The 13,838-nt window shown below is 42.0% G+C and overlaps 1 protein-coding gene across 2 annotated transcripts; it reads right to left on the bottom strand.

Moving 5' to 3' along the window:
• Positions 1-3,715: 3,715 nt before the first annotated feature.
• On the bottom strand, positions 3,716-5,767 carry LOC131241294 (ethylene-responsive transcription factor CRF2-like). Of its 2 annotated transcripts, none has more exons than XM_058240080.1 (2): positions 5,352-5,767; positions 3,716-4,995 (listed from the first exon to the last, which is right to left on the bottom strand). In XM_058240080.1, the coding sequence occupies exon 2, from the start codon at positions 4,912-4,914 to the stop codon at positions 3,955-3,957; it is 960 nt and encodes a 319-aa protein (XP_058096063.1). In that variant the 5' UTR covers positions 4,915-4,995; positions 5,352-5,767; the 3' UTR covers positions 3,716-3,954. The 2 variants fall into 2 exon arrangements, with proteins under 2 accessions (XP_058096063.1, XP_058096062.1); XM_058240079.1 differs by having other exon boundaries at positions 3,716-4,980.
• Positions 5,768-13,838: the final 8,071 nt, after the last annotated feature.

Below are 13,838 nucleotides of genomic sequence, written 5' to 3'. Positions count from 1 at the left end.
TAAAGTGGACCACAACATAAAAAGAAGTGGGGATTGAATGCTTATCATTGAGAACTTTTTGGGGCGCACAAAAGTTTTGGATCAGGCTGATATTTGTTTTAACTCTTTTTAAAATACCTGTGACATTATGAACAGGTTGGATGAAAACAAAATACATCATGGTGGGCCCTCGAAATGTTTCAAAGGTGGGCATCATTGTCCCTGTCCTTTCTCTGATTGGGTTCATTTAAGCTGTGGATCTACCTAAGGTTTTGGGCTCATATCGGGCTCATATCTTAAAATTAATGATCTTTCCAAATGGAGATGGTATAGATAAAACACATACATCTTGGTGGAGCTCACAAAACTTGGTAACAGCATCATACATTTTGCTTTTTCTATAGCGCTTGGAATGGTAGAATATAGTTCGCTTGGAATGATAGAATATAGTACACGTCTCGACCTTATATTAAGGTTTCATGAGCTCGACGGCATGGTACCATTTCCATATATATAGTAATGATTTTTAATTTTTTTTCATGTTATGACTAATTTGAAAGGAATTTTTGTAGTTTCATCTCCAAAGAGCAACTCCAAGTAATTTCTAAATATTTAGGCATTATTTTGTAAAATATAGATTCTTAGGGAATTTTAGGGTTAAAATACCCTGATTATATTAAAAGATACTGATTGCAGTGGACAACGTACCTGCCAGCCACGATGCAACATACTGGGCCGTGTAGGCATTGCCGGTTGTAAAATTGGTAAGCAATTGGTAGGAAAATCAGCCCCATCTGTTCATTTGAGCTGGCCATGACAATACATTGTTGGTTGGTGGGTTTTTCATTTATAGGCTTAATTTTTTTTATTTTAGAAACACATTTTTTTAGTTAGTTTTGCGTTACATCAGATTTCTATTCTCTGGCTTTTTCTAAGGAAAGAAAAAAAAAACGCACTCTTAACTTTTAGCTAATGAATGAAAACCCTAGAGCATGGAAAGGAATTTTAGGTCTCGTTAGGCACCATGGATTCGGAATACTTGGATTTGGACTCCGTATTCAGAGTTCTTCGTTGCATTTTGGTACCATGGATTTGGAATCCCCTGTAATTAAAAAATAGTTGGCATTTAAATTATGTAGTCTATTTATAGAAGTTTTTAGCAAACGAATGAAAACCCTAGAGAAAGAAAATAAATATTTAAGCCTTGTTTGGCATCATGGATTTGAAATACCTATATTTGGACCTTGAATCTAGAATTCTTCATTGTGTTTGGTACCCTAGATTTAGAATCTCCTATAATTCAAAAATAATTAGCATTTAAATTATGTAGTATATTTATAAGAGTTTGAATTTAATTACTAAATCAATTTTAATATCTCTAATTAGTGTATATGTGTGATGTTTGACACAATAATTGTAATAAGTCTTTTGAAATATATACTATAACAAAAAAATATAAATTTCAATCCTAGAATGAACCACAAGTATAGGATCACAACCCAGTGACAAACATCTTGGTATCCATTCCCCAGTGGAGGCGGTTAACAATGAAGTGTGAACTAACAGTGGGTGTACTTACAAGCTAACAAGAAAAAAAAAAAACCAGTGACAAACCAATGTTTTCAAGCCATTGATTTACAAAGCCAATGTTTGGATTGCTTGGATCATTCTATTGATATAATTTTAATGATGCAATCGATAATTCGATTGTTTTAGGATGTCATCAGCAGGCCATGTGCACATCAAATTAGTAGCCTACTAACACATGTTACACATGTGACTCTCTTACCTTTAAAAATGTGCAAAAATAATAATTATTATTATAAAAGAAATAAAAATAAAGGATTGATAATTCAACTAAAAGGAATGGAAAGCAAAACTCACCAAAAGTAATGAATTAAACTCTTTTGAATTCAAAATACCCACTAATCCACTGTACCAAAGTACCAATGAATTCAGATTATGCTCAAATCCCCCAAAGCTACTGTGCCAAACAACCCCATCTCAAATTGAACCATAAAAACTTCATGTATTAACCAATTAAAATTTAGTCATTTCCTCAAAAGTAATAGACCACTGCTGCTATCTTTCAGGAAACATAAAAAAGACGGGGGAATAAATTCCCAGCAACCAAACAAGCCCAAAGCCATCGCATTGTACCATTGGCCATTTATTACATTGACGTTATATCTTGATTTACATATGTGATACATTGCCAGTGGTATGGTACGTTATACCATCATTTACCTATTGATATTTTACATGCGTGTCTTGGTGCCATTAAAACATTTCCCACGCTTTGAGTTCATGCGTGATTCTGCCAAGGCTTTTCGTGCATGCATGTGATCTCATGCTCATGCAGTCAGATCATCGTTTGAGATATGTAAATCATGTCATGATCCTGTAACATGTTTGATCAAAACCATGCATTGATTATGTCATGTTTGATTCATTTGCACGTGTGAACCCTATAACGATGGATGCTGCGTAGCTTAAAAATCATACTGGCTGGACAATCTAATAACTAGGACCTGATCCAAGATCTGTTGACAATCACACATGGGCAGCTGGAAGCAACGGTTGCCTGAACTCATTTAGATACTTCAACCCGATCGTGCCGATATTGCAAGAGTGGGGTCATTTTCAATGATGAATGATTGACAGAGCTTTGTAGCCCATGAGAAATGCGAATGGGGGTTGATTTGAGATTGAGAGAGTTGAGTGTCATTTCCTGATCAACCTAACTGACGATTTAGATCGCTCACACGCGCCACATTATAGGTATTTTAATCTGGGAACTTTGATGCGTGGCCCATCCACGGTAGATCATGTTAGACAAGACATTTAAATCTCATGCGGATGGACCACATGTACAGAGATTTGAGTCCCTGGTAACTAACTTGACGTTAGCTCAGCTCTATCATTTAATACTCCCTCCACAGGATTTAATAAACGAGGTACAGTCGCACCTGCTCTTGTTGTCGGTGAGTAAAGCTACACCACACGTGCCAATGTGGGAATGAAATCCCAGCCATACAAGAGATGACTATCATCAATAAGATCACGAGGTAAAGCTGGCCACCTGGTATAAAATAATGGACGGTTTAAACCAGAATGTTCAATTCGACATACGTGTTCCCCATCCGTTAAGCAAATTGGACCTTTCTGTAGCAAGTGATCTTCAAGGCGAGGCCAGTTTATGCACGGCTTGATGGGATACACGTATGATCACCTACACGTGCGAATCCGGACATATCAGCCACAAATGAAGTACATTTAAAATGCCATCCGTCACAAATTCAAGAAGTAGAAAAAAAAAAAAAACAAAATCCTCATATGCCGGAAAAATCTATGATATTTTACTCTTTCAGAGTCCACACATGGACAGGCTTACAGTCTTCCACGCACGCCCAAAGATAAAAGAAAAATAAAATAAAAATCAGAAGAGTGCTGTTGCGATTCGCTCGAATGGAGATCAAAGATGCTATTCGCATATCTCACTTGTGAGATCTGGAGCATAAATCAAAGGAGGGAAGTTCTCTTGTCAAGTGGGCCACAATCACTGAATTATAATAGGGGGCAATAACCAGCGGCCTGTGTTTAATGAGTATTTATGCCATACTTAATAGGTGGACCTTGAGTTTTGGCCAGTGCTGGTTCATAGCGCCTCACCTGATCAGCGTTCCAGATTCCGCACGTGTCTAGAAAAGTCCAGACATGCACCTCAAACCGACTCTTTTAATTCTCCTCGCGCGAATCGCCTCAGCATTCTAGTAAATAAAATACATGAAAAAACTAATAATTAAAAGAGTCCGAAACAGCACTCACTCTCTCCATTCGCCGTTAACTGTAACGGAGAGATTTTTTGAAAACGATAAAAAAAAACGAAATAGTGAAAGATGGCGGCTCTATCTTTTCCCGCCGTTACAAAATCTGCCGAGAAATCGGCAGGCCGGCAGAGGGAATCCTCGGGTCTTAGAAAGATGGGAGGGGATCCGACGAGAATAAATCGCCGATATCTTGGAAATAATCGTCAACGTGCCACGACTGCGCCCCGAAATCCTCGCCCGTTCCGAGAAAGATATCACTGATATCTTCTTGAAGGAAGCTTTTCTGTGACACGTCCTTGAAAAATCCCGGTAACGGGTTCTCGAACTCCCAGAAATCATCGTTCAGGAACGGCGTATCCAACGGCAAAAACTCGGCGGAATTACTCGGTAAACTCGGCGCTTCGCTTGCTTCTTTGACCGGTTGTTGCCGGTTACCACAATCGGTTTCTTCGATCGAGGAAGAGCAAAAGCGGAGAACCGAGGTGGGAGAGTTGATATTCTGACACTCGTCGCTTGAATCTTCGCCGGAAAACGTCGTCAGATCGATTTTCGGCTTGGATTTCGCCGGAGATGCGGAGAAGTTCGTCATGGCGTCTGGCCCTCGCAGCTGAATCGCGGCGCTGTCGTAGACCTTCGCGGCCTCCTCGGCCGTGTCGTACGTTCCTAACCAGAGCCGCACACGCCGAGACGGGTCGCGGATCTCCGCTGCCCATTTCCCCCACGGCCGCCTCCGTACGCCGCGGAACTTCTTCTCGGCCTGCAAATCCGGCGTCGTCGACGGCTTCTCCCGCCCGTTCCTAACAGATCTGCTCCTCCACACGCCGTTACCGTTTCCTCCGTTATCTCTCGAACAGGCCTGGATGCTTATCTCGTTAACGTATCGCTTGACGCGCTGCCGGCCGAAAATCGCCTCCTCGTCGCTGGAGGAGTCCGTCGCGTCGGCATCCGTGACGGAAATTCGAACAACTCTCGGACATCCGGCGGAATCTGTCAGATTCCAGGAGCCAGAAGAGTTCCTCAGCCTCGCCGATGGCTTTGCCAGCTTTTTCGTCACAGTCCGATGCTCGGAGTATTTGACAGCCGGGAAAATGCAGCTTTGATCCATGGCGATGGATTTCTACCTTCTCACCTCCCTCAGCTCCTCTCCTTTGGCATTGTCCAAACGCTGTTCCTGGAAATGGAAAATCTGAGCTAAGAAATAGACGAAAAGAAAGATGCTTTCGAAGCGAGGCGAATAAAGAGGTTCCAAAAGAAAGCCGAAATGAAAGGAAAAAAAAGAAAGAAGGAGAAGCTACAAAACAGGGAGATAGCTAGAGAAGGAAATCCACAGCCAAGTCATGAAAGGAAATGAGAAATTTCCATGTAAGGGGAAGAAAGCTTCTGAAATGACTGTAACAGGACAAAAAGACAGATGCTTCTAAAATGAAAGGAGAGAGAGAGAGAGAGAGAGAGAGAGAGAGAGAGAGAGAGAGAGAGAGTGAAGGAAGGAGAGAGAAGGAAAGAAAAGGAGAAATTTCGAGGAAAGCCGAGAAAGGGTTTTACCTGAAAAGGAAAGAGATGGACGGATTCCGGTTCTGCGGTACAGGCGTAGGAGCACGGAAGAACAGTTTCCCACCAGCAGAAGCTTTCTATTCTCAGAATCTGAAAAGCTCTTTCTCCGCAGATTCCCAATCTAGAAATCCCTCAGGCAACAACAGAGGATGAAGGGATTTTCTGAAAGTGCTTAGAGCGAGTTTAGAGAGAGAAGCAGGGTGTGTGTGAGAGAGAAGAAAAAGGCTCAGATTAGAGTCTAAACCGGTGAGATCGCTGTTTTATAGGATCCAACAGCCGAAATGAATTCCAATGAAAACGATTTTTTATTATTATTTTAAATTTGTGTTTTTCTACATTATTTTGTTTATGGTGGAATCTGAAATAAAACAAAATATAAAAATAAAATCCTAGTTTTAATTTTTTGGATTTTGGAATTTCTACTTGTGTTTTTCATCTAGTTTCATTTTTAAAAGCTCCAGTTCTCTCAGAGCAATATATATTGTAGTGCTCTTACTTCCAATGGGACACTTAGACAATCCAATCCATTGATCTATACTGTTGGTTAGGCTCAACACTCATTCTATGTTCTACCGTGGAAATATCTCACGGATCTGACATTCTTAACCATCAGATCAGTAGCTTTTTAATATTGACAGTCATGATCTTTTCTACGAAAATAGGTCAAATAAGCCATTTGATCCATGTATTTGTCAGGGGCCATGATCATTGTTTATTATTGTGAAGGATTTCTTTTGTTTGGAAATCATAACCATGCCATCCATGGCTTAGATAAAGAACGGCTAAAAACTAAGGTCAAATTTAGGATACTTTCGATCATCTGATCAATGCAATTTTTTGCATGGTGGCACATGAAATGTGTTTTTGGACTTAATAGACAGATCAAATGGATAGATTTGACTGTCTAAAAGACCCAGTCCGAGCAGGAGTACCATAATTTATAACAGCTTCCAAAGCACTGGAGCAATTTCTCTATAATTTTTGGTTTCCCATTCGTGGTATAGCCAAACCAGCACGGGTAGCAGAGTAATGAGTTAATCGGGTCCATCTAAAGTTCACTGCATTGGATGGATATTTTTTTCAAATAAAAAATATTTAATTATCATATTTGTATGAAAGCTAACCTTCATCTAGAGACATTGGAGTAATATAATGGACAGGATTGTAAAATAGGTGTGATTTTTTAAATGTAAGCTATTTATGATAGAGCCCACTGGATGAACGGCTTTGATCGTTACATCTCCCTGCCAATTCTGCTGCGGAGAGATGGTTGTACCGTATTTCGGTTCTTAGGGCTCTACCGTATCATTTCTCAGTTTTGGATGTTGGCCGCCCTCTCAGCCGTAGATTCCAGCATGATTTGAAGCACATTGGCGTAGACTTCCTTGTGCCTCAGTAGTGAATGAAATTCTTCCAGTACGCATTCACCATATGGGCCCACATGGAAAGGTAATGAGAATTGAATGGAGTTCTTACCCTTGAGTTCTCGTAATGCGGTTGAATAAGAAATCAATGGTTCATATTAAGCTCCAGAACTCATTGTCAGGAATCACCCCATCAGTATCAATATTTTACCAAGGCCGATCTATGGCCCACTGAAGAAGATGGATGGTTCTGATATATTTCTTACTCAGTAGCGGTGACATTTCAGTTGCAACAATCCATTCTATGGGACCTAGAATGAATTGACGGTCAGCGATCTCATGAATAATATTGTCTTGTAAGTTTGTTGAATACATATCCATTCTAGGGCCCATTGCATGAATGGTCACGATCGGCATAGTACACTGCCACGTGTGCTACGCAGAGGCGAGCCTACCGTCTACAGATTCCTCCATCTATATACCGTATCATCTCCCGGGCCTCTGTGTAACGCGAGGCGCCGCATCCGGGATCTTGACCGGTCAGCAATATGCCACGTTGCCTGGTGGGTCCCGCAGTCGGCGAAAGCGTGGGTGCTGAGTAAGAAATGCTGGTAGTATCAGGGTCTCCAGGAGTAGAAGGTCACGTGAGCGTGGTTGCGCGATTTCAGTTAAATAGGCGGTCAAATCATTGGGTTAGGCGCCACGTCAGTAGCCATTTGACTAAAAAATCTCTTATTAGTATTTCTTAATCCTTAATTATCTGAGTATTACCGTTCTTAATTACTTCTTTTCCTCTTCGTGTGTCTATGTTCGAAATTACGTAAATGCCCTCGGACTTTGCAAAATGACAAAGAATCGCAACTTCATTTTGCCTCTGTAGCGATTAAGAGCCTAGCGTGTGTCGCCTGCAACTAGGGGCCGCATGTTGCGATGGTCCGATGATTTTAACCATTCATATTCTGCTTAATTATATAAATAATCCATTGGCCTATGATCACTCTTCAGTTATGATGTTACCTATTTGAAATTTAAATTAGAATTTGAGCCATTGAAGATTTTCCTCCCATCGTTCTAAATTAATTGATAAATAGTGATTAAAATATCATTGACTCATATAATTTTAAGTATTACAGCTTAGATTATAACATATGGACGTTCCAGATTATCAGATAACTCAGCATGTGAGCCTAAGTTAGCAGAAAAAGAATCTCGATTCTAAGTCGCGACGGAGCACATCATTTTTCAGGTCGGTGAAATGACGCGAGAGAGAGGGAGAGAGAGAGAGAGAGAGAGAGATTTGTTGATTACATTGCAAATTCGTTAACTTCTGTATAGGAAAAGTCGTAGTGCCAGCAGGCAGGCTGGGCCATGTGGTATATCCCACCATAGATATAGATCACGGAATATCTCTCTTTTTTATTTAAAACAAACGGACGCAGCTGTATTCTACACTGGTGCCCCGTCTCTTTCTTGGTCGCTATTCAATCAGTAGCCCCTCGTGTGGGGGATCGAGCACGTGTCTGAGATCCTGGCCATTCATTTGGGTACCCTGAAAATGCCATGGCCCAGGCCCATGGACCAAAGATAGGGCTGGTACTGACAGGTCAAACTTGCAGGTGAAAAATGTGCGGTCAGGAAAAAATCCAACGGTCCTTCAACGTATAGATGTGTGTACAACCCAGATTTTTTATTTATTTTTTTTCGGATATGGCATTATCACAGTGATCGCTGTCTGATGAATGGCCTGGATCTCTGACACTTGCGCCGTCAGGCGGAGTTCTGACACGTGTTTCGCGTCCATACGTGAGGATTGAATCACACCCTTTGTTTTTACGTGGGTGACTGCCTCGTTTTCCTCGCCATTTCCAAGAACCTAAGAAGTGCTCCGCTATTCGCGCGATAAGAGAGCGAAATCGTCGGACACGTGCCAATATGTTGTATGCGTCCGTTACCTGGGCCTTTCAAGAGGGAAGCGGATTGGCTGGTGTACCACAAACCACCGATGTGGCTGATGTGTCGAAGTTACCAAGTTCTGTGGGTCCCATCATGAGGTATGAGTTATATCCAAACCGTCCGTCCACTTAGTTAGCTCGTCCTAAGGTTTGAGCAGAAAAATAAGACACATCCAAAAATCAGGTGGACCACACTGTAAAAAGCAGTGGAGGATTGAACGCCTGCCATTGAAACCCTTTTGGGTGTCACATAAATTTTGGACGTATAAGCGAATTTGAAATTCAAATATGATCCGACCCAGAAAGGTGGCCATTCTATTAATCAGGTGGGCCAAGTAACACCAAAATGTGTAAGGATGGAAAGAAGATGGCCCACCGTCAAATTCTGGGCCACAAGATGAATGAACCGTCCTGATCTTTTGGCTAGACTAGTGGGCCATCCATAGCTCCAAGTGTTAGACTGAGTGAAAGATTCCTCGTTCCAAAACTAAGGTCTTGGTATCGATCCCTAGTTGGGGTGGCTAACAGTGAAGTGTCAACCGACAGTGTTGTATACTAACAAGCTAACAACAAAAGAAAAAAACAAAACCGATGACTATCCATCATTCAACACATGTTGTCCGTTTTAGCACGTGTGTGGTCCATATGCGTTTGCTGCACGTCATTTATTTCATCTGTGTCTCTAAAAGCACCTTTTGCTCCCAACCGTAAGTAATTAATTAGCATAATCCAGCTTTGGCTTTGATTTATCTTCCGTACAACCCTATTAGAACCGAAACCAAAAGTAGATGATACCTACACCCCTAAAGTTATAAAATGCACACTTTCTTTTCTATTTTTAAATAGAATGATACAACTTTTCTATTGCATCACCAAAATTGGAAAGAAAGGGTGCCCCGACCGGTTAATGGTGGCACCCAAATGGGAGATTGGATCAATACAGCCGTTGTATCCTAAGTAATGATACAACCATTTTTTTTCCCTCCATCATGTGGTATTTCTAGAATATCCAATCCTTGAAAAAGATGGTACCCACCAAGATGGTCATCTGATAATAAAATCAGAACCATCCAGTTGCCGATCTGGAAACAACCTTAAAATCAATTGACAGCCGATGATCTGACTCAGTGAATTGGTGTGGCCCACCGAATGAGTTGATCGGTGTGAACTTTCATATCACTTCAAGTGAACGGTGACGCCCACCTTTTGCACGCAGTGAAATCCTACACGTGATATTCTGACCGAAAAAAATGGATGTATTCTGATCAACCATACAGCCCGCTGTATCCTATCATTTTTCCGAAATAATTCTCCACAAAAGCAGTTACTTTCTTTGGAAGCAAATATACGCACGTTTTATTTGTATATATCTGCGATATTAATACCCGCCCTTTCAATCAATGGCCCACAAAAAGGGGATGCTGAGGTGGGTGGATACCTGACTGTGGGGCGCACCTTGATGTATTTTACTATCATCCGTCCCGTCCATCAGTTTTGACTGCTCATTTTAAGACATGACGCCAAAAATGAAGCAGATCCAAATCTTAGTTGGACAGCACCTCACGAAACATTGGTGATTGAAAAACCAACCGATAAAAACTTCTAGGTGGCCACTGGAATTTTTATTTGGCATCCAAGCTGTTGATAAGGCCACAAAGACATGGATGAACGAACCACACAAATATCTGCATGATCCAAAACTTGTGGCCCATAAAATGTTTTTAATGGTCAATGACCACTGTTTCCTGTGGTGTGGTTCACCTGAGATTTGGATCGGCCTCATTTTTGGGATCATGCTCTAAAATGAGTATTCAAAACGGACGAACGGCGTGGGTGTAAGGAATATGCATTACGGTAGGCACCACAGTCAGGGATCCACTTAAGCCGTGCCCCACAAGAAGATCATTTAGGAGGCTGTTCGTACTGACAAGGAAAAAGAATCAATGACAAAGGATTGAATTCTTCCAATGTGAGATGTTTGGTATCAGCCATGAAGGGGAATTTCGGGGTATAAACGGTTTGGATGGTTGAAACATATCCCCACACATCCAAGGAATTGTTTGCTTATTAAGAGGGAGCCAATTAGGTGCGGCCCTGAGAGTGGGGCCCACCTTGATCTATGTGTAGTATATCCACGCCGTCCATCCATTTTTTTCCATCTATTTAGGGCGTGAGCGCAAAATTGAAGAAGATATAATTCTCAGGAGGACCACACTATAGGAAAAAGTGGTGATTGAACGCCTCCTATTAAAAACTTCCTAGGACCCTCCGTAATGTTTATTTTCCATCCAACCTCTTGATAAGGTCACTCAAAGATGGATGAAGGAAAAAAAACAAATATCAGATTGATCCAAAGCTTTTCTGGCCCACAAGAAGTTTTTTAATGGTCAACCACCATGGTTTCCTCTACTTTGGTTCAAGTGAGATTTGGTTCTGCTTCATTTTCGGGCTCATGACCTAGAATGATCTGGAAAAAAGGATGGACGTCGTGGATATACTACAGATACATCAAGGTGGGGCCCATGATCAGGGCCGCACCATCTTGGATTATGCCGTGGCCGCACCTAATCCGCTCCCGAACGGCCAGATTCTCATACAGCTGCTGATATACTTACATAGTTGGAAGTCTTGCCTCATGGATCCATCCACAGGGATGGTGTAATGATCAGAACCATCCATCTTTTCGGAGCTGGCGTGGATGGACACATTCGACGGTCGATATGTATAGTTGAACAGGAACAGTTTAAAAGAATAATATCATCGATTCGCTTTCAACTAAAAGAGGGATGGTCAGGATCATCTCTCAGTAAGGAAAGGTGGGCCCCGCGGGTACGTCCTACGCTGAGCCTAGATAGGGGTATTTTGGTCTACTGAGAAGTCAGGTGTTTGTGTCATTTTTGTTGGAAAGTAGAGAACAGTACCATTTTCCAAGCGTGATTAATGGCCGTAGACTCTGTTCGGTATGTCGGACTGAAGACTTCCGACATACGCAATGCTTGAAAAAGTTCCGAGCTTTCTAAGGACTGGTGGGTGATTATTAAGGCGTATGGATCCTCCAGGTGGAGCCCACCTTGCGAACGGTCTTGATTATGTCTGTGTCTTCCACGTGTACGGCTTTAGACCATGACTTTTGAGCAAGTTGAAAAACTAATTATATCTTTGGGAGGGGAGGCCGGTACCTTCGCGACGTTTATATTATTATTATCCAACTATCTATATGGGACCCAACGTGATGTATGTAAGAGATCTACTCCGTCCATCATGTGTGCCCCCTGACGATCTTGGTAGATACAGAAAATTGAAGCTGATAAAAATTAAGATGGGCCACACCATGTAAAAATCACTTATCCTACCCCGCCTTTTTTGGAATGTCTTGAAATTTTAGTTGTCCATTCATCCCAGTGGACCACATCTTAAGAATGGATTGGATGGCATCTACAAATTATGGCGGGCTACTCACGCAGTTTAAAAGGTTTTAATAACGAGCATACCATCCCAAACGTTCCTGTGGTGTGACCAACGTGTTTTGGATCAGTCTAAACTTTAGCATATGGGGTTTACTTGAATGGGCACACCTTATGAACGGAATGGATATTGTCTATACATCAAGGTGGGCCACATACTCGTAGTTAGGTCTCGAGGAACCGTCCTCCCGAGACATGAGGGGAACTGGTTTTTCTCATTTTGGAGAAGTCATTATTGGGTCTAATGCTCACGGAAGTCGAGCAATTTGACTTTCTTTGTTTCCACCACTCACATGTGCGAAATCTAAGCCGCTCATCAGCCGGGATCCACTGCTCAGATGCCATCTTGAAAGAAACTCAATCGGTAGATATTTCTACAAAATAAATGGTTGTTTGAGAGAAAATTGAACGGTAGATATTTCCACTTGTGCACCTAGTGATTTGTTTGTTCTTAACTGTCAGATTGGCGTCCAGAAAATGTACAGTTACAACGTAGAAATGTCAGCCGTCCAATTTCAATAGACTGTCCATTAATGGGAGGTCAGAACTGGACGAGGGTTGAATACTAACTCCCTGTCTGAGCCAACGTGGGCATAGGGAAGAAGTGATTGGGTTTGATTGGCCTTTGATGGGTCAGGTGCAGTACAGAGTACTCCAGTGAACAACTTTCAAAGCTACTATAACGGAAGACTAACTGGGTCCTAACAGGGGCTCTGTGAGACCCGCTGTGATGTATGTATCTTATCTACACCATTCATCCATTTTTAACACATCATTTTAATAGCATGACCCAAAAATAAAGGTAGATAAAAGGCACAAGTGGGCTTAACCACAAGAAGCAGTAGTGATAATGACATCACCATTTAAATCTTCCTGTGACCCACTGTTATGTTTATTTAAGGGAAAACACAAATACCGGCTTGATCGGAAACTTTCATGGCCCCAAATAACTTTCACCGAAGTTTTCAAAACAGTGAGTGTAACAAACTTGAGCCTTAGATTTACCTCTTTTTTGGGCTCATTCCTTAAATGATATGTTAAAGTGGATGGATGAATCACGTATATCATGATGGCCTCATAAAGCATTTGCTGAGGTGAGTTTGCCCGGAGAGTGATAGGACAATTTACATTCCTTTTCAAACATGCTTTGGTGCGCCCTACCTCTAGTAGTAGTATGTTCACCTGTTATATTGTACTTGTGCCAATATTCGCACGTGAGGGGGGAATACCCATCTGTACTCGAGGATGAATGCAAATTCTACCACCAGCTCCACGGTGTGACCTTGGGTGACATGATTTGATTAGGCAATGTACAGCGGCAAGAGATATGGCTTAAGTCATGGCATCGTGTGCCCCACGCATGGCCACGCATGGCCCGTGTAGCTCCGTGAAGCCTCGTGAAGCTCCGTGTTGCCCCATGTGCCCCGTGTGACTCGCATGGCCTTGTGTGGCATCGTGTGCCCCACGCATGGCCCCTTGTAGCCCCATGTAGCCCTGTGAAAAGTGCATGTTACACAAGAACAACTTTCAAACATATTTTGTGTGGGTATTAATTTCTAACACCAGCATGTGTCCTGACGGGATCCCACCACATCCGGTCACTACTAAGGTTAGTGGTAGCAAGGTCACTAGCAATCTGCATCATGGTTACCCGCTCCCAACGCAATTTGTATTCTTCTGATGGTAGAGATGGGCCCA

Source organism: Magnolia sinica, chromosome 3 (genome assembly GCF_029962835.1).
Source record: "Magnolia sinica isolate HGM2019 chromosome 3, MsV1, whole genome shotgun sequence".
NCBI lineage: Eukaryota > Viridiplantae > Streptophyta > Magnoliopsida > Magnoliales > Magnoliaceae > Magnolia > Magnolia sinica.
The sequence above is the reverse complement of the archived record's forward strand: the minus strand, read 5'-3'. Positions and strand labels throughout refer to the sequence as shown.

Coding starts and splice junctions, on each gene's coding strand:
- LOC131241294 (XM_058240080.1), bottom strand. CDS start 4,914: ATGGATCAAAGCTGCATTTTCCCGGCTGTCAAATACTCCGAGCATCGG.